The 21,797-nt window shown below is 46.2% G+C and overlaps 1 protein-coding gene across 4 annotated transcripts in view; it reads right to left on the bottom strand.

Annotated features, from left to right (window-relative positions):
* The window catches only part of si:dkey-237h12.3 (teneurin-3), a 168,716-nt gene that overhangs the window by 39,885 nt on the left and 107,034 nt on the right, over positions 1 to 21,797 (bottom strand). The window contains exons 9-16 of one of the 4 annotated variants that reach the window (XM_048262480.1): positions 20,200 to 20,301; positions 18,754 to 18,948; positions 16,962 to 17,162; positions 10,615 to 10,800; positions 9,647 to 9,673; positions 8,956 to 8,976; positions 7,216 to 7,362; positions 3,394 to 3,598 (exon numbers count right to left, since the gene is read on the bottom strand). In XM_048262480.1, the coding sequence (XP_048118437.1) occupies positions 3,394 to 3,598; positions 7,216 to 7,362; positions 8,956 to 8,976; positions 9,647 to 9,673; positions 10,615 to 10,800; positions 16,962 to 17,162; positions 18,754 to 18,948; positions 20,200 to 20,301 (1,084 nt within the window). The remainder of the gene's footprint in view (positions 1 to 3,393; positions 3,599 to 7,215; positions 7,363 to 8,955; positions 8,977 to 9,646; positions 9,674 to 10,614; positions 10,801 to 16,961; positions 17,163 to 18,753; positions 18,949 to 20,199; positions 20,302 to 21,797) is intronic. The other 3 variants (XM_048262481.1, XM_048262482.1, XM_048262484.1) reach the window with 3 other exon arrangements.

Below are 21,797 nucleotides of genomic sequence, written 5' to 3'. Positions count from 1 at the left end.
AACAGTATGTTTTGGAACAATTCTCACAATTTTAGGACAGTTTAAAAAAACATTAGAGTACAGTAAGAATAAGTGCGTTGGTGAGTGCTGTTTTTAACAGTTACTTGTCAGTTTAAAATGGCTGGTGAGTGCTAGGATCAGTAAGACTTGTTGTAAGTGTTGCTATGAGAGTAGATGTTCTCTAAAGAGCTGGGTCTTCAGGAGTTTTTTGAAAGTGGAAAAGGATGTCCCTGCCCTTGTAGGAACTGGCAGTGTGTTCCACCAACGAGGAACAACAGATGAGAAAAGTTTGGATTGGCTTGGCGTACGGTGGTAGAGCTAGGCGTCGTTAGTCAGAGGGCCGCAGCGGTCTGGAGGTAGTGTAAGTCTGTATGAGGGCATTCAAGTAGGTGGGAGCAGAACCGGAGACTACTTTGTAGGCAAAGCGTTAGAGACTTGAATTTGATCTGGGCCACCATAGGTAGCCAGTGTAGCTGGATGAGCAGCGGGGTAACATGTGCCCTTTTGGGTTGGTTGTAGACCAGGCGGCGCCGCCCAGCGTTCTGGATCATCTGAAGTGGTTTCACTGCGCAGGCTGGGAGACCTGTCAGGAGGGCATTGCAGTAGTCGAGTCATTGAGATGACTATTGCCTGAACCAGAAGTTGGGTAGCATCTTGAGTCAAGTAAGTCCTGATTTTCCGTATGTTGTAGAGTGCAAAACGGCATGACCGGGCGACTGAGGCAACATGATCTGAGAAGTTTAGTTGGTTGTCAAGAACAACTCCTAGATTTCTTGCAGTCCTGGTCGGTGAAACAGACAGGGAGTCAAATTTGATGTTGATGTCGTGGTGTATGGTAGGTTTAGCTGGGATGACCAGCAGTTCAGTCTTTGGCCGGTTCAGCTGGAGGTGGTGTGCCTTCATCCATGTAGCTATGTCTGAAAGGCAATCCGAGATCCGTGCTGAAACCAGGGGTGCGTCAGGTGGAAAGGACAGATAGAGCTGTGTGTCGTCTGCATAGCAGTGGTATGAGAGCAGTGTGAGCGGATAATCTGTCCCAAGGAGGTGGTGTAGATAGCAAGGGAGGAGGCCCAGCACTGAGCCCTGGGGGACCCTGTGGTGAGATGGTGAGGTGCGGATAGCTGACCCAGCCATGATACGTTAAACGAAGGCGTCCTGTGGTAGGATTCAAACCAGGAGAGAGCAGAACCGGAGATTCCCATGTCAGCGGTATAGAGAAAGGATCACGGTGATTAACCGTGTCAAAGGCAGCCGATAAGTCAAGCAGAATGAGTACTGATGACCGGCGGTCGCCCGGCTTCTTTAAGGCTTCTGTTACAGACAGCAGAGCCGTTTGGTAGAAGTGGCCGCTTTTGAACCCAGACTGATTTGGATCCAGAAGGTTGTTCTGTGAAAGGAAGTCAGAGACCTGTTTGGAGACTGCTTTCGTTCAATGCCTTTGGATAGGAAAGGCAGTAGTGAGACAGAGCGGTAGTTCTCGACTTGAGCAGGGTTGAGAGAAGCTTTCTTAAATAACTTGGTGTTACCGGGCCATTTGAGCGCTGTTGGAAATGTGCGGAGGTTAGCAGGCATTGATCACATGTGTGATAGCTGGAGCGATGGTCGGGGCTGATGGACTGAAGTAGGCTCGTAGGTATAGGGTCCAGCGAGCATGTGGTAGGACGGCTGCATGTCAGGAGTCTGGACACTTCACTCTCGGAGAGAAGGCGTGAATGCTGAAAAAAAGATGTTCCAGCAGTCCCTAGAGGTTGTAGGAGTGCGGTATCTGGAGTCAGATCGTTGAGTGGGCATGTAGAGAATTGACTGCTGATTGCCGCCACTTTGTTTGTAAAAAAATGAGGCGAGGGGTATCTGCAGTAAGGCTGGATGGAGGAGGAGGCAGCTGAGGGTTGAGTAGCAATTTGAAGGTTGAGAAAAGTTTTGAATGTCTGTAGCGCTGTTGATTTTGTCATGGTAGAAAGCAGTCTTAGCAGCAGTGATGCTGGCTGAGAAGGAGGTCAGGAGTGTCTGGTAGTTTTGAGGTCGTCAGCTAGTTTGGATTTGTGCCATTTCCTCTCCAGCGGCTCTGAGTTTGGTGTGCTCACGTCGGAGGGTATCATTTAGCCATGGATGAGAATGTTTGGATCGAGCTGGCCTTGTGGTAAGAGGGCACAGCTCGTCTAGACACGAGGTCAGTGTGGAACAGAGCGAGTCGGTGGCTTCATTAACCTCCAGAGAGGAGAAGGTGTTGAGTGGAGGTAGACCGGAGGCAACCACAGAGGAGAAGTGCGTTGGAGACAGGTTCGGATGTTGCGGCGGAGCGTGACCATCGGCTGAGGAGCGGAGGCTGTTCTGACAGGCTGGCGTTGAACTGGATGAAGAAGTGGTCAGAAAGATGGAGAGGCGTCACCATGAGGGTGTCTGTGCTGCAGTTCCGAGTGAAGATCAAGTCAAGCTCTTTGCCAGCTTTGTGAGTCGGTGGGCTTTGAACCAGTTTGAGGTCAAAGGAGTGGACCAGGACCTACCATGAAGAATCAAACTGTTCTATTTACCAAGATGTTTACCATGAAGAATCAAACTGTTCTATTTACCAAGATGTTTACCATGAAGAATCAAACTGTTCTACTGTATGTACCAAGACGTTTACCATGAAGAATCAAACTGTTCTATTTACCAAGATGTTTACCATGAAGAATCAAACCGTTCTACTGTATGTACCAAGACGTTTACCATGAAGAATCAAACTGTTCTATTTACCAAGACGTTTACCATGAAGAATCATGATGTCTTAACTGGCTGCTTTGTTATTAATTCAATTAATTAATTAAAGTGTTCCATTACTTATAATTATTATCTAAATACCTTCATAATTAATCAGACACTCTGTGATTAAATTACACACAAGTTTGACCTGAATAAAATAAAATGATTTTACTGTAATTTTATTCAATTTTAGCATGAGCCCTTAACATAAGATGCTATTACCTAGCACCCAATCATGGAATATCCCCATGCTATTTATGAAGTGACCGTCAGCTCTGAGTAAAAGCCACACACACATTTCAGAGGTGCTGATATCCTTCCAGATGTAGTGACCACTGAGTGGCTCTTGGAGACTAAGTGAAATCTTTATGATTTGTCCTCCCACAAACTGTACAACTACTTCTACGTCTCTGCAGCTCAACTGGCCATTGGTCTGATTGATAGGATTGATCAAAGAGCCATCATAGTAATAAAAAGTATATCTGAGCAATACTATTAAATTCTTCTGGATAGGAACATTTACTAAATGGTTATATTTATTTGCAAACACTCTGTAATGGTTAAGAATAATATATAAACTCGAGGGCAAACACTTGGCTCCTGTTTGGGCGCCTTCCCAGGCCAACACTTCACTTCCTGTTGAGTGTGTACCTGCTGTTGAAGGGGTTGTCTCCAGGAAGTGTGTGGCTTCCTCCAGGGCCAATCAGAAAGCTGACACGCTGGTAGAAGTTCTGGGGAGCGGCGCTAGGCTGAATTCCCACAATGCCACTGGGGTCAGGAGAGCCGCGGCAGAATGGAGTCGCCTGACAGGAGCTCTGCAGACAGCAGTCAGGGTCCATGCAGTCCACCAGACCATCTGTGTGGACATGATGAGAGAGAGAGAGAGAGAGAGAGAGAGAGAGAGAGAAGAGAAAGAGAAAGAGAAAGAAAAAAAAGACAGCAGTCAAGGATTCCATACTGTTTGTGCACATAGATCAGAGAGGGAGAGAGAGTCAGAGAGAGACAGTACAGTAGTGAAGGCCAGCATCAGAAGTCTGACCACAAGGCAGAAGCAGACAGCCGTCAGGTTTCACACACCCTCCCTACACAGGTAGTCAATAAGAGACCGGGGAAATCCATCGCTGGAAAGAAGTGCTTCATAGGAGTAACTCCGAGGAGAGAGAGAGAGAGAGAGAGAGAGAGAGAGAGAGGGAGAGAGAGCAAAGAGGAAGTTTGAGGAAGAGGCAGAAAGAAAGTTCCTTTCTGACTCCTGACCTATCAGCGTGCACTCATAGCATTCTTATTCACAATACAGGACACGCAAGTCTCCCTGGTGCCAACCTTGAGGGAGATACGGCCGGTAGAGAGAGGAAGCACACACACACACACACACACACACACACAAACACACACAAACACACACACACACACACACACACACACACACACACACACACACACACACACACACACACACACACACACACACACAGACTCCCTCCCTGCCTACAGACACACTCTCCCACTTTTTGTTTACCTCAGACCCTGGTTTGTTTGTGCTTTTTAAAACAGGTGTGTGTCTAATTTAGCAGAGCAGCCAGGTATGACAGGTTTGGCCCAGCAGGCATGGGCTGATCTGAGCCTTCTGCTGCTAATTTGATCAAAATATTCACGAGTGGAGATTGGAGAGGAGCCGGGCGAGAGCACGGGGAGACCCTGGCAGTCACATATCTAAAATAACATTGAAAAAAACACTTTCTCCAAAATATTAATTTTAACAAGTATGTGATAAAAAAGGATCTCCAGTTTAACTAAATTGGCCGTCTGACACAATATTTTAATCAAAAAATGTTCTGCCCTATCTGTTCCATAAATCCAAAAATTGGATACACATGAGTGACACGTCATTTATATTCCGAGGAAGTCGGTCAGACAGACAGACAGGCAGACAGACAGGCTGCCACCCACTCCACACTCCTCACTGTTCCACTGAGCTCTTTCTCATTCTCCTGGAGAGCACATCAATCCCGTCCGTCCGCTCACACAGCACGTCGAGGAGGGGAGGAGAGGGGGGGGGGCAGGGCCGGGAGGAAGGCAGTGGAGGAGGCGGAGGAGGAGACAGCGGAGGAGGAGGCAGAGGTGGGGGTGACGGGGATGGCGAAGCCGGCTCGTTCTGAGCGGTAACCTCCTCATCACCCTGACTCTAAACTCTGGCTCACCCCTGCGTTGACACGCTCCCCTCACACATCACCGTCTCCCTTCGACACCCCCAACCCTCGCCGTCAGCTCCAACCCCACCAGACACCGCGCCGTCAGCTCCAACCCCACCAGACACCGCGCTGGGTGTTATTACTAAAATATCACACATGTTCACACTCATTTGGACTCCTATCCTGCAGCAGGCATCCACCCCCCCCCTCTCTCTCTCCTTCAGTCACGCTTTCACATCATATTAAACACTTCTAATCACCAGTCTATCCTCTCTCTCTTTCCGTTCCTCTCCTCTTCTCTCTCTCACTCTCTCTCTCAGTCTCCTTATTACTGAATCTCTCCCACACTCTTTCTTCTGCCCTTAACATTTACACAATTTTCTGATTGCTCTTGGATTGAGACCTGGGGGACTCATTTCACACCCAGACACAGACACATTTGAATTCTTTATTGGGACAAGTCTCATGACAAGATCCAAATGTAGCATCTAACAGCAGCAAAAGTTGAACTCCATGATGTGCACTTTCCTCAATTTGCACAATCGCTGAGCTCTCCCAGATTGTTTGTGCTACCTGGCATCAAGTGAGAAGCTGGGTCATAGTTGCACCATTGTTGTATGTGTATTTTGCCAGACCTGAGAGCAGCTAAGCTCTCCTTCAGCGTTATCATTAAGCACATCACGAAGAACACTCCATTATCTATGATTTCAACGGCATTCGACGGATGAGGTGTGAGTGTTTGTTAGTGCTGCCAGTGTCCTCCATTGCCTCCATCCAGTGCATGCACACACGCACGCACGCACGCACGCACACACACACACACACACACACACACACACACACACACACACACACACACACACACACACACACAAACACAGGCCAAAATGAGAGCAGAAAGCTCAGCATCTGGCTCTGATGTGGCCCAGTTCTGGCCCCGCTGAGTTTGTTGATGCAGTTGAGTTTCATCACGTCCCACAGCTCTCTCCTCTCTCCCTCTGCACCATCGATTTCATCTGACTCTGTGCTCCACCTCAACACAGGTACGTTAAGTCCTAAAACACCTGACAAAACTCTCTTCCTGGCCCACATCCCCGGCCTCACACACACTTAATGGGCAGACACCCTCACACACACACACTTAACCGGCAGACACCATCAATCTCTCCGCACAGGACCACAGAGAGCCAGAGACACGTCCTGGCGCAGAAGGAAAGGACAGAGGTGCTGTTCAGCTACATTCATCACTCCAGATCCCCTCTCCCTTTATCAGTTTACTGTTTCAATCTCTTTCTCCCTCTGAGCTCTCACACTTTCTCTCTCTCTCTCTCTCTCTCTTTCAATCTCTTTCTCCCTCTGCGCTCTCACACTTTCTCTCTCTCTCTCTCTCTCTCTCTTTCAATCTCTTTCTCCCTCTGCGCTCTCACACTTTCTCTCTCTCTCTCTTTCAATCTCTTCCTCCCTCTGCGCTCTCACACTTTCTCTCTTTCTCTCTCTTTCAATCTCTTTCTCCCTCTGCTCTTTCAATCTCTTTCTCCCTCTGCTCTTTCAATCTCTTTCTCCCTCTGCTCTTTCAATCTCTTTCTCCCTCTGCTCTCTCTCTCTCTCTCTGTATTCCTGTTCCTGTTCCTCCCACCTTCTCTTTCTCTTTTTCTCACCCTCACCCTATCCCCCTATCAATCAACCTATACCTCACCCCCTCCTCTCCCTCTCTCCCTCCCTCCCTCCCTCCCTCCTACCTCTCTGTCTCTCCATCATGTGTGAACAGAGACAGCTGCCACACCACTGTTGTTGTGCTGTCCGTGTGCATGGAGACCATCTCACCTGCCCCATGTGGGCGTTCACAGCGACTACACACACACCACACACACTGAGCAGTGTGTGCACCACTGACAGATGCAACATAATTACCCCTCTGAACTCCATCTTCCTGTCGCTCACAGACAACCCTGACTGACACAAATAGCAAGAATGCAAAAGCACTGCAAAGACCATCATCAGTGTATTAGTAGCAAATAGACTTCCCTCCCTCCCTCTTTCGCTTAGCCTCTCTCCATCCCTCACTCCGAAACCTCTCCCTCTTCTCTCTCTGCCCGCGTTCACAACGTCATTATCAAACTTGCTCACAAAATAATACAACACAATATAGTGGGCAGGACGATGGTGTTGCAGGTGAACACTTCTGGCTTTGATTTGACCAGAATCCTGTAGTTCCTCATCAGAGCTTTTGCATGTGCTGTCTCAGCCCTGGAGCTGTCAATCACATCATCATTCTCACTCTCACCTCCTTCGTTATCTTTGCCGTCGGTGCAGGCGGTCTCCATGGCGATGTCACACCCGGCGCCCCTCCACCCGACCTGGCAGAGGCAGTGCCAGCCGGTCTGGTCCAGCGTGCAGCGGCCGTTACTGTTGCACAGCCCCGGGCAACCGTCTGTCAATCACACAGAGCCAACCAGTCAGAGAGAGAGAAACACAGTGGGGGAGGTAGCAGGATGGTGGCTGATGGGCTTGGGGCTCAAAGACAACATATCAACTGTTGAAGCAGATTTTTGATCTTATTTTGATTTTGATGCTAGCAACACGTCTCAAGTTGGGACAGGTGATGTTTACCACTGTGTTGTTTCACCTCTTCTTTTAACAACGTTCTGTAAATGTTTAGTAACTGAGGAGACCAGGAGAGTTTTGAGAATTAAATTAATTTATTTACAGAAACAGGTCTGGTTTTAATGCAGTACCATCTGAGGTCCAAAAGACCATGGTCATCTAATATTGTTTTTCAGCCCTGTCCCCAGATTTCTCTGAATATTTTAATGATAATATGTACTGTAAATGATGAAATTCCCAAATTCTTTGCAATTTCATGTTAAAAAGCATTATTCTTATATTGTTTTCATTATTTACCCACACAGGTTTACACAGAGTGATGAATACCTCCACATCTTTAATTCTGAGGGACTCTGTCTCTGGGGTGGTCGTTATTATCCCCAATCATGGTGCCAGTTAAACTAAATAGTGCTGAAATGTTCCTCCATTTGTTGTCTTTCTCATTACACAACTTTTTCAGCCTTCAGCCCCTCCCCAGCTTTTGAGATGTTGATGGCATCAAATTCAACAGGCAAATTTGTCAATATATAAACATTTAATATGTTGTCTGTGTCCTTTTTACAGCTAAATATGGGTTAACGAGATTTGCGGATTATCACATTCTGTTTTCACATTTTACACAATATCCCAACTTTTTTGGAATTGGGGTTGATCCCCTCAGGCACAACACAGAGATATGAGACAGAGACAGTGAATGGGGGAGTTGGGGATGAGATGGAAGGCTTTAACTTCACATGGATCTGTTCCTAACATTCATTCCTCTTCTAGAAAGTTCTTCTGTATGCTAGAGGGAAAGTGCAGTGTTTGCCATCCAGCACACAAGGCCACATAAATCTCACTGACACTACTACTGCAGAAGCAGGCCTTGAACAGCTGTATTCATCAAGCTTACACACACTTGTCCACAGCCACCACCACATTATTCTAAATAAATAAGAATTTGTCCTAGCCTTACACACCCAGTGAGCCAACATAGCTATTTTCCACTAGCCTGAAAGGGAAGTTCATTACACAATTTAAAAGAGACGATCTGGGGACGCCATTCAGATTTTATTAAAACATCAATAATATTCCTGCTCATAATGCCCAGCCGACCCCCACACACACACACACAAACACACACACAGCAGACTGATAATCCTCACGCTACAGAAGCCCCTGAGAGAGCACAGATTGAAAGACTAACAAGCCGATCAGACAAGGACTGTGGAGGACGAGTAAGGTCACACCTGGGTCTAACCACAGAAACTGGGTCGGCTTGGGTCAGGGTGCGGGTCAAGTTAGGGTCGGGGTGCGGGTCGGCTTGGGTCAGGGTTGGGTTGGGTTGGGTAAAGATGGGGTGTGGGAGTGACAGACAGACAGACACAGGTGGGGCTGGGGGGAGGGAGTGTAGTGGGGAGATTGTGCTGTGGTGGTTTACCTTTGTATCCTATCTTGTCTGCTAATGCAGGGGAACAGCCAAGAGAGAATTTTACATTACTGTTATCTCAAACACACAATCCATACAGGGCAAATGCAGAGCTTGCTATATGCAAACAGGACAAGATGATAATGAGCTTATTGGAATGGAGTGATTGATTTTTTGTGTGTGTGTGTGTGTGTGTGTGTGTGTGTGTGTGTGTGTGTGTGTGTGTGTGTGTGTGTGTGTGTGTGTGTGTGTGTGTGTGTATGTGTGTGTGTGTGTGTGTGTGTGGGTGGGTGGTTGAGGATCATAATTTTCAAATATTTGTTCTCCTGTCTGAAGCTGCCCTCTTAGACAGTGAGGTATTTGCTTGGTGTGATATCAAAGATCCAGGCTGTCATAACATCCTTGTTTAAGCTCCTCGTTGATAAGCACAGCCACTCGCCATCGAGGGACTGCCATGATACACGCATACCACCATCACACACACACACACGTGCACACACACACACACACACACACACACACACACACACGCACACACACGCACACACACATTTGACTCACATCAGAAAGAATGCTGGAAAAATTAAACAGAGTGAATGTGTGGCTGTGTGTGTGTGTGTGTGTGTGTGTGACCGTGTGTAAGCAAGAGATGCTTATCTAAGGAATTACAGTGATAACAAGCATAGAAGTTGGAGAACAGTACCTTTGACAACCTTGTCCATATAGTGAGCTTGGGTAAGAACAGAATCAGAGAGAGAGAGAGAGAGAGAAAGAGAGAAAGGCAGTGTGAACAATATGTGAAAATTGCACTAGGTGAGGCTGGGGAAAAGCAGTATGGCATGTTAAGTAGGTGTGAAACATCCAGATAATTGTCCTGATAAACAGCAGAGAGCTCGGCCACAGTTCCTCTGAAAAACACTGATGCCAAGCACACCTGACCGTAGCTGTCCGGCCCTGAAGCGTCTAGCGAGGTCAGTTCAGGACCAGGCCTACTGTATGTTCGCTGTCTGGGGTGGGTCTTCATGAAGTTGTCAGGACATTTCTGTTGTCACAACATTATTCCATGCCTTGCTGCAGACCCTTCCATCCAAAGGCAGGCAGAGCATAGCAAGGCCAGAAACAAATCAGCTTCCGCTTTAGATAGATATATAGATACTTTATTGATCCCCAAGGGAAATGGCCAGGGGCTTTATTTAGAGCTCAGCATTAAAGCTCAGCATTATTTATTTAGAGAGTTTACTCAAATACTCCTTTTGTGTAGGAGATTGGAGTAGAGAGAGAGAGAGTGAAAGAGTGAGAGAGGTAGAGAGAGACAGAGAGAAGTAGAGAGAGATAGAGAGAGAGTGAAAGAGAGAGAGGTGGAGAGAGAGAGAGCAGATATCTAATCCTAGTCTCAACTTCTATTTTTATTATTATTCTTTTTTCATTTATGTGAAAATTATGAAAATATGTATTGAATTTGTGAAAATATGTACTAAATTTGTGAAAATATGTATTGAATTTGTGTACATGCTTTGACAACACAAGCACAGAGTGAGAAAGGTGGAGAGAGAGAGAGAGAGAAGTAGAGGTGGACGGAGAGAAAGAGTGATAGAGAGAGAGAGGTGGAGAGGGAGAGAAATAGAGAGTGATAGAGAGAGAGAGAAGTGGAGGGAGAGAGGTGGAACTCACCGATGCTGCAGCTCTCGCCGGCCCAGCCTGGGTGACACTCACACACGGCGTCGCGGCACACGCCGTGGTCACCACAGGGTGGGTCACACTCCTGTTCGTCACACCGCGTCCCTCGCCAGCCGTCCTCACAGTGGCACGAGCCACCGACACACACGCCATGAGGGGTACAGTCCACCACACACACCTCTGCAAGCATGTGTGTGTGTGTGTGTGTGTGTGTGTGTAAGGGCGATGTTGGGGAATGGAGTTGAGGTTGAACAAGAGGGAATACATGAGAGAATGGTAGAATAAGGGTTGGTATGGGGAGGGAAAGAGAGGTGGAATAAGGGTTGGCATGGGGAGGGAAAGAGAGGTAGAATAAGGGTTGGTATGGGGAGGGAGAGAATGAAAGGTAGAATGAGGGTTGTTTGGGGAGGGAAAGAGAGGTGGATGGGAGACAGAAGTTAAACACCCCAATAAATGCCTCAACAGCACAGTCCTGCAGGCATTTACTCTGAAACAGACGGCATCGGATCCTGACTGGTGTCTTATCCAGGGTCTGGGGAGTGCTGTAGCCTGTAATAGCTGTGTGCTGGGCCAGGGAGGATGGTGCTGTGCAGAGAGTGGACTGTTCAGAAGTCGACTCCTCCTAATGCTCACACTGACGCCATTCTATATGCCCAATATGCACACAGGCCGGGAACAGAGCCAAGCACAACATAATAAAGCCCCTAAAGGTCAACTGTCATGTCAGGTTTGGGCATCAAGCCATAGCGCACACACATCAGAATCAAGAATGCAGGGGCAGAAGATGAAGAAAACACAAGGTCTCATGGGAACCAGGAAGTACTAGGCGATAGTCATTCATCAGGTTTTTTAAGCATGCATGGAACTGATTTATTTTCAAGAAAGAAACAACAGATTTAAAGATAAACGCTTTTGAAGTATGAGTTGAAAAACAAAGTAAAATATAGCCGCAAGCGGCAATGGTGGGCCCGAGCACCTGCGGGCCGCAACCCGTGACATGTCGGAATCCAACAAAGCACCGACGTGGTGCGTTTGTGAAATGTACATATTTGATGTGTGTGCTATTTGTTTTTGTATTTTATTTTCTGCCACATTTACTTGCTTGGCCTGGTGGGGGCGCAATGCAAGGCAGGCCCATTGGGTGTCATCATAATCATAATATTTATTAACCTGAGAAATTTCAGATCACAATAATGATATCCAAAATGTTTGAAAACTTCAGATCAATCACTTAAGGCATTGTCCATTTCTGGCACATTTCCTGCTTGACCAGGTGGTGGCGCTATGCCAGGCAGGCCCATTGGGTGTCTGGATATCTTCATAATCATAATATCTATTAACCTGAGAAGTTTCAGACCATTTTTCCAAAGCATTGTAGCCTGGGTGTTCCCATGCTGCCTTGCGCGCAATTTGATTCACGCTGCTAAGGCAGCCTGGAGACCATGGAGCAAATTTTCGCCTGAGATAGGGAACCAATCACAGAACAGGGGGGAAAGCAAGACGATGATGAGCCATGCACAGACGCATTTGATAGACATCCGTGGCACCCAATAAACGGATCTGGGCATTTTTTTCAAATACGAGAAAATGAACGTTTGGTTCCCAGACCACGTCTCATTGAGAAGTGGTGGCGCTAGCCAGGATAAAAGCATAGAGCATTTCTGGCACATTTCCTGCTTGGCCAGATGGTGGCGCTATGCTAGGCCTGTGAATTACGCATGTGAATATCATCACAATAATGATATCCAATATTTTATAAAGTTTCAGATCAATCACTTAAGGCATTGTCCATTTCTGGCACATTTCCTGCTTGGCCAGGTGGTGGCGCTATGCCAGGCAGGCCCATTGGGTGTCTGGATATCATCATAATCATGATATCTATTAAACTGAGAAGTTTCAGACCATTCATTCAATGCACTGTGATTTATGACATATTTCCTGTTTATGTGGTGAGATATTAAAATCATATCAAATATATTACAACATATCAAAAATCCCTCACAATGGTGACCAGTTGGTGGCGCTATGCCAAACATGCATTATGGGTATGTGAATATTATCATTAACATGGTCTTCAATGACCTGTGAAATTTAAAACATTTCAAGCCATGCATGGTGAATTATGACACATTTATTGTTTATGTGGAAGGGTATTAAAATTAATAATTTTGCCATTTCGTCAAATTACAACATATCAAAAAAAAGCTTCACAATTTATAACCAGGAACATCTCAGCATCCTGTATACCAACTTTGACATGAATCGGATCAACCGTCTAGGAGGAGTATGTTAAAATTGATGATGTCCACAACGCACAAAATCTCAATTACCTCACTTCCTGTGGGCGTGGCTAATGTCATGTTAATACAAAAGTTGTTTGTTTTTGGGAGTTACATACACCCACCAAATTTGGTGTGTGTATTTAAAACTATATGCCAACCACAAGTCACAGTGTCATAAGGGGGCGCTACGGAGTTCCTGGGCAACGCCCGGTGCCAAGCGTTTATCCCTGTCTATTCTATGTACCACTTGATGCGTTTTCACCCATGGGAAGCACCTCTTTTGGCAGCATGATTCATCACATATTTCATCACATATTAGTCTGCACAAAATCCCAAATATCTCACTTCCTGTTGGGCGTGGCTAATGCATTGTACATACGAAAGTTGTTTATCTTGGGGAGATACAGACACCTACCAAATTTGGTGTGTGTAGCTGAAAGTATATGCCCACCGCGGGATCAGTCACCTAATGGGGCGTAAGGGGTAACTGCGATGCATGACACTTGACGTGTGTGCCACATTTCAAGAGTTTTCGACCATGTTAACCACTTCAAAAACAGGAAAGCAAAAAGGTAGAATAATAATAATAATGAATAATAATATTAATAATAATAATAATCCTTACAAAAACAATAGGGCCTTGCGCCCTTCGGTGCTCGGGCCCTAAATATTCATGAAGTTCAAGACACCAAAGCATAATTTTGTTCAATTATGGTCTCTCTAAGCAGCACACATCGGGACTGAGTTTCCAGGCCAAGGTCTAATAGAACCACAACAGAACCACAACAGAACCAGATGAAGAGCAAATCAGGAGCAGAAGCTGGATGGGTCTTTTGAGAGTCTGTTCTCTGCCTGTGTGGGAACATGGAGAAACACTTAAGACTGAGTCCCCTGTGGTTACAGCACAAACTACAGAGAGGGAAAAATACCAAGCTAGAAGACATGATAACAGAGAGGATGAGAGAGAGAGATATGGAAAGCAAGAAGGGAGAGAGAGAGACAGAGAAAGAGAGAGGGAGGGAGAGAGAAAAAGAGAGACAAAGAAAAAGAGAAGGGGAGAGAGGGAGAGAGAGACAGACAGATAGAGAAAGAAAGGTAGAGATGGACAGAGAGAGAGAGAGGAAGAGAGAGAGAGAGACATTAAAGCACCCTCCTACAGGCTTTTGTCTCCTTAAAGAACACAAACCAACAAAAGAGGGAGGGAACTTTTCAGACTCTGAATCAATCCATTAATCATTTACTCTTTCTAATTCTTATTCCCACATTTTCTACTTCCCAAAGAAGAGTTTAAACTAAGAGTTTAGTCGGAAGGCAATTTTCACACACAGCGTCCTAAGAATGTGAAGTCACTCGTGCAGTTAGAAAAGGAGGTGGGACGGGGGAAGTCTTTTCGATTTTAAACAGGTTCCTTTATTCTTGGCCAGTCAATGTAATCAATTTTCCATTAGTGACGATGTGTTTATCTTCTTTTAGCACTTCCAGGTAGCCCTGCCCTGAGCGTCGATGCACAAAGCTCATTTGGTAATTAAAGTTTATTTAATTGAAGTGGATTGCTGCCACTAATTAAGAGAAAAGCTTTCCTCCGCTCTTGTTCACTGGCAGAATGACTTCCAGACAAAAAAGGGCTAATTTGACAAAATGCCACTCATCCTTTGTCCATCTGTGTCTCTTTCTCTTTGTGTGTGTGTGTGTGTGTGTGTGGAGGGGGTGTTGTATGTTCAATGTAGTCAGCATCTATTAAGTGCATGCAGATGTTTAGGACGAAAACTCAGAGGCACCATTCTTTTATTGTGCGTGTGTGTGTGTGTGTGTGTGTCTGTGTGTGTACGTGTATGTGCGGAACCTCATAAACTCTCCACTGCCAAGCTCTGTCGCTGAATGAGCTTTCACCAAGTGCTCCCATCAATCATGGCCTGGGCAAAGCCGTCTCAGAGGGCTATTCCAGCGTCCCTGTGTTCCAAACACCAGAGGGCAAGCGTAATCTAGAACAACACTTCACAGCGTCTTATTCTCTTATTTGCCTGTCGCCACATGAGCAACAGTGTGGATCGAGGACGATGAAGCTTGAAACGCTGCCATGCTGTTTTAGGTGTTACATAACAGCCCAGGCAGCCTCCTGCTGCAACAGCTCCGTGCCTGATCTGGGATGACTCTGCCACGTCTGTGCCACGTGCAGCCCGGGCGCGGGCCAGATCCCGGGCCGTACGTGTCAGCTCTGCGGGTGAAGAGCCGCGTGGAGGCGGATGTTTTGCAGCAGACGGAGTGGGCTGCTGCTCAAGCCTGATGGTGTCTGGGTCTAATGCGGCGACTGCCACTGCCACTTCTTACTCAGACATGCAGCCGAGCGTGAAGGAGCTGCGCTCCCGCTCCACTAGGGGATTGCACACACACACACACACACACACGCACACACACACACACACACGCACGCACGCACGCACGCACGCACGCACACACACAGACTCATGCACACACACACACACACACACACACACACACACACACACACACACACGCCTGCACACACACACAGGCTCATGCACACACACACACACACACACACACACACACAGCAAGCAGTATACAAACATCATCAGCACCACAAAACAGACAGAAAGAAGAACGATGCTCCCAAGGACTGTCCTTGTTGTTCTTCCCTGTTTGTGCGCTCTGTAGCTTGTATTAGCACAGTGGAGGAGCCAGGGGTTAGGCATTAAGCTCCGTATCAATATCAACACTCAGACCAAAACCAGCTGAGCTACATTAAGCTCCATATCAATATCTCAATATCAACACTCAGAACAAAACCAGCTGAGCTACATTATGCTCTGTATCAATATCAACACTCAAATCCAGCTAAGCTACTGTACATTTCCCCAGCATCCCCCAGAATGGACCTGGAAGATTCCTCTCTTGTTGAATTTGGCTGTTGACTAATCACATCTTCCCCCACACACATGTTACTTTACATGGCCACAGGCAGATGGCTAGGCACATCTTGTTCTGATACTCTTCACAAAACCGCAGAGCACAGACTTAGCCAACAGTGAGATAGACAGTATCACATGAATCACTTTCATGCCCTGGAGTGAAACGCAATATCTACACCAAGGATTGGATTATATCTCAAATGAGTCTGTGGTGTGCCACAGCAGGTTGTCAGCGGGAATATTTCATAAGTCATTCAAAGAAACTGTATTCAACAGTCTGAAACTTTTTATGAGCGATATTTTTATAAGCAACTGGTACTGGTGCAGGATACAGTAGATACATATCACCTGACACTCCAACTAGCTGCCTAGCCTATGCAGTTCTGTGGTCTGGTTAATCATAATAACAATCCAAAAAACTCAGAGCATAACATTGTCAACTATAATGCCAAAACACATGAACAATCATGCTGGCAAGCTGTTCTCTCAGGGCCAACTCTGTGGTTGGGGGTTGTAGCGTTTCTGTGCCTTGTCAATAGCTAGATTGCTAGTTTTCAACCGACTCACATTGTTGAAGTTTAGTCAGAAGTTCTTTGGTCTTTCCTAAAGCTCATGTCAAGTGCAATGGACAACACAAGCGTTAACGTCACGGAAACTAAAGCATCCTGAGGTGTTATAGGGTCAATATGCTTGTGAGTCCATGAACTAATTTCCTGAGAACATAAGGGCTTGGCACCATGCTGTCCGTGTGGTCTGCGGCCATTCATCTAATCAGAGTGATTTACCCGAGACAGCAGTGGAGTGAGAAGCAGGCTGGACAGCACTGAAGTCTGGTGTTGAGCCAGCAAGACTAGTCAGAGTCCCTCGCCTCTATTCAGAGCGTCTGTCACTCACTCCAGCACACACAGATGAGTTCACAAGCACACCCACACAAACACACACACACTCACACACACACTCACTCGCACACACGCACACACACACACACACACACACACACACACACACACTAGCGTTAACCACTACATCAGCAACTCAACCAGCAGACACTGCACTTTGCTCTCACACTCAGTACTCCCCCCCCAACACACACACACACACACACACACACACACACACACACCCTCACCTGAGGAGCAGTCTGATCCAGTGTAACCGGGCTCACAGAGGCAGGTCTCCGTCTCCATCTGGTAGGTCCCATGCCCAGAGCAGTCCGCGGGGCAGGTGCTGGACTTGGCCTGGCAGCTGGGTCCACTCCATCCCGGCCCGCAGTGGCACCGGCCGTGCAGACACAGCCCATGGCCCGAGCAGGTGGGGTCCATGCAGTCCACTACAGCAACCAGACCAGACCCAGAGAATCAGAACCTCACTCCAGGTCAAACCTTCATCTACAACACTCCTATTAGACTGTATCAGCACAATGTAAAAATGTGTGTGACTGTGTGTGTGTGTGTGTGTGTGTCTGTGTGTCTGTGTGTGTGTGTGTGTGTGTGTGTGTGTGTGTGTGTGTGTGTGTGTGTGTGTGTGTGTGACCCCAACATCCCAGGAAACTGATTTGAGAGTCGGGAGAAGATCAGGGATTAGAGGACAAACTTCTTTGGGGAACGGGCAACCCACAGTACTCGGACACACCAGCAGGCAAAAGTCACAAAAGTATCACACTCCTTCCTATCCTCTCCCAGTTGGTGGTGGTGTGTGTGTGTGTGTGTGTGTGTGTGTGTGTGTGTGTGTGTGTGTGTGTGAGTGTGAGTGTGTGTGTGTGTGTGTGTGTGTGTGTGTGTGTGTGTGTGTGTGTGTGTGTGTGTGTGTGTGTGTGTTGAGGGGAATTAGAGCCTCCTCCAGAGTGGTATAAATCAAACACTTCTCCCACACTCCTTTCCGGTGGATGGGCCCAGCCTGAGGCCAGTGCTGGCGGATCAGCGGAGAGCAAATTATCTGCTTCAATGGACTGAAAATCAGCAGCTCTGACCCACTCCTGACCACGGAGTATGGCTGACCACGCAACCAAGGCCTGCTTCACCTAAACATCTTCCTGACCACACAACCAAGGCCTGCCTAGCCTAAACATATTCCTGATTCCCTCATCATCAGACATCCCAAAAAGACACAGACGTGTAGTGCAGTGTAGTGTAGTGTAGTGTAGTGTAGTGTAGTGTGTAGTGTAGCGTAGTGTAGTGTAGTGTAGTGTAGTGTGCAATGTAGAGTGTAGTATGTGGTGTGGTGTGGTGTGTAGAGTAGCGTAGCGTGTAGCGTATCGTAGTGTGTGGTGTTGTGTGGTGTAGTGTGTAGTGTAGTGTAGCGTAGCGTAGGGTAGCGTAGTGTGTGTGTGTGTGTGTGTATAGTGTGGTGTGGTGTCGTGTAGTGTAGTGTAGTGTAGATGGATGATGTGTAGTTAGTTAACCACTACTTGGGAGTTGACTGTCACACTGTTCTGTTTTTTTCATAAAACCTTCATTGAAAAGGCTCAGTTATTTACTGACAGTAAATATCACCCTTACAGAGGTATTTGCTATACAATTAAAGTTTAATATTATCTCTGTGATTCTGGGTTAAAGAAGATTTGAGGTTCTGGAGAGGTCTGATTGGTGACCAAAGTAAAAAAAATAAAAACTTTTCTGGCTGAGGGAGGGGGCTACGAAGATAGCTGACCTAGCTTCTATACATGTTTCTCCCCTGAAATGTTCATTTTTTTTATTTCTTTTCAACAATAACCATAGGTTTACTCTTGGGATTTTAGACTGTATGTACTCTCAGATGCCTGGAGACAATGGTCATTGTTTACAGTTTTGGATAAATAAAAATAAATTGATTTGTGCTGGAACACTATCAAAGCTAGTCAAGCTTCGGAGTGTATTTTTTTGTCATCACGGGGTGTTACCATGGCAACACTAAAAGCAGCTCTACCTGACCTGTTCACTCACCTTGATCACAGCTCTCGCCTTTGTAGCCCGTGTTGCACACACAGGAGCCCCACACACACACACCGTGACCCCCACACAGCAGGTCCACGCACTGGCTGCTGGGGATGTCACACTCTGTGCCCTTCCACCCGCTGTGGCACTCACAGCGTCCCCTGGTGTACTGCCCGTTACCACTGCACAGAACAGGACAGGCAGCTGTAGGGAACAGAGAGAAAGAAAGAAAGAAAGAAAGAAAGAAAGAAAGAAAGAAAGAAAGAAAGATAGATAAACGGTATACTGTGTGCCGTAAGTTGCTAGGAAAGTGTGGAGGATGGACAAACAGACAGACAGACGGCTAGAAAGACAGAGAGACAGAGAGACAGATGGAAAGAAATATAGATAGATAGACAGAAAGACAGGCAGAGAGACAGATAGAAAGACAGACAGACAGACAGAGAGACAGATAGATAGACAGACAGACAGACAGATAGATAAGAATACAGAAGCAGAGGCAACCATGCCGGAGTGACTCATGAGTAGTGATGTCAGTCTGATGAATCATAAATGAAGGGTTTGCTCTGTTAGGTGCAACATGGCCGTCAGGCCCCACAGTGAAGCCACTGCTGCTAAATCCTATATGAACATTACATATTTAAGCAGAATATATAATGTTGTTTCTCCTGTAAGGCTCATAGGAGGAATACAACACACACACACACACACACACACACACACACACACACACACACACCATTGCATGCTATTGTATTCACCTCACAGCTGCATATGTGTGGGAGAGGCAAAGATGAAGACAAAAACAATGAGTATGACCTGGACAGAGACGGAGGAAGAGGAGGAGGAGAGGAAGAGTATGGACAGAGACGGAGGAGGAGGAGGAGGAGGAGGAGAGGAAGAGTATGGACAGAGACGGAGGAAGAGGAGGAGAGGAAGAGTATGGACAGAGACGGAGGAAGAGGAGGAGGAGAGGAAGAGTATGGACAGAGACGGAGGAAGAGGGGAGGAGGAGAGGAAGAGTATGGACAGAGACGGAGGAGGAGGAGGAGAGGAAGAGTATGGACAGAGACGGAGGGAGGAGGAGGAGGAGGAGAGGAAGAGTATGGACAGAGACGGAGGAAGGAGGAGGAGAGGAAGAGTATGGACAGAGACGGAGGGGAGGAGGAGGAGGAGAGGAAGAGTATGGACAGAGACGGAGGAAGAGGAGGAGATAAGGAAGGGTATGGACAGAGACGGAGGAGGAGGAGGAGAGGAAGAGTATGGACAGAGACGGAGGGAGGAGGAGGAGGAGGAGAGGAAGAGTATGGACAGAGACGGAGGAAGGAGGAGGAGAGGAAGAGTATGGACAGAGACGGAGGGAGGAGGAGGAGGAGAGGAAGAGTATGGACAGAGACGGAGGGAGGAGGAGGAGGAGAGGAAGGGTATGTACGGGCTCATGTGGTGCCATCATACCTCTGGAGCAGTAGGGCCCGAGGAATCCTGGGAAACACTGGCACGTGCCAGAGAGGCACTCCCCATTCCCGTTACAGTTAAATGGACACTCCATCACGGCCTCTGTAGAGACAGAGAGAGACAGAGAGTATGTAACTGAGAGAGAGAGAGAGAGAGCTGTACCTCTTAAGAGAATGCCCAAGATATGAGGAGATACAAACATTTTCATTCAATAAATGAAATTCAACCCTCCCAAAGTTTCGGACATGGACAGATGAGGCAGAATTGCCTTACGTCCTCGGAGAGAATGATGATATGGCCATTCTGGCTGCAATTTTTTTTTTCTGCAACAACCACCGACAATGTTGTGTGTTTAATATTATGTAATATTATTATTAGATATGTCATTTTACTTTATTTTAACATGTTACTTAATTTCCCAATTCTATTAAACATATTTGTTCTTCTATGTCATGTCTGTTTGTTGTAATTGAGCTTTGGCAATAATGATGTTGCTGAAACGTTCATGCCAATAAAGCTTTCTTGAATTGAATTGAGAGAGAGAGAGAGTCAAAGAGAGAGAGACAGAGACAGAGACAGAAAGACAGAGATAACAACCTTAGTATCTGTTCATATAATTTATTTTTTAGCCTTTGAACCATATATTTCATTCTTCATCATTTATTTTAGTTTTTATATATCTTTTTATATATCTATATATTAATTTGTTCTAATTAATTTAATATTTTCCATATAAATAATATTATTATAAGTTTACTATTATTTCCATTACAATTACTATTATTACCGCTGCTATTACAAATGCTTTAACAATAATTTAAACTGAACAGTCATGGCAAGAAAAGTTGAATTGAAAAGTAACACTGAAAGAGAAAGGCAACAAAATTGAAGTCTGACTTGGGCATATCTGGAGAAATTAAGTACTCAAGCAGACAAAAGATGATGATCTATGGGTGTATTTTGGATGTTTGTTGTTCACTAATAGTCTTCTGAAAAGTTCAGTGCTGCAAACACTGTGTTTACTGTGCCATTGTTAGCTATCATATTTCATTTTACTTTATTGAGCTGGAACTTGTTGTAATCAATTGGCACTTTTCTTAACCAGCCTGTAAAAGAAAAAGACAAATCTCCGCTTGTGTGGAAAATAGGCCTAAAGCTATTCCTCGTTTCCCACTGCAGGCCGCTGAGCTCTTAGAAAATGCCAACATTTAATTGCTTCATTTGAAGCAAACGCGTGAAAAGCAGAGCTCAATGAACCATACAACTGTTTTATCTAAGAGTAATTGCAAGTTCAATCTGCGCGGTCACAAGAGATCTAGTCAGCACAATAGACCTCAGGGAGGCCCTGGCTGGACACTGCTCACAACAGACTTACTTCCACGTAAACTCTCCTATCCTCTAAAGTGACAGGTAAGTCCTCCTAAGGAAGGTCTTTGTGTTTACGCCGTCTTGCCTGAGAGATGTGGATGTGAATGTACTCTTATTTCAGGTGCTTATCAGTCATTTATTGGGGCTTCGCCTACATCGGGGAACATGGAGGAGTACGAAGCTGCCCATGTGCAATCTATGGAGGATGGTGGCAGAAGCAAAAGCCCGCT

The sequence above is a fragment of the Alosa alosa genome, chromosome 14, assembly GCF_017589495.1.
Source record: "Alosa alosa isolate M-15738 ecotype Scorff River chromosome 14, AALO_Geno_1.1, whole genome shotgun sequence".
In the NCBI taxonomy this organism is placed as follows: Eukaryota; Metazoa; Chordata; class Actinopteri; order Clupeiformes; family Clupeidae; genus Alosa; species Alosa alosa.
The sequence above is the reverse complement of the archived record's forward strand: the minus strand, read 5'-3'. Positions and strand labels throughout refer to the sequence as shown.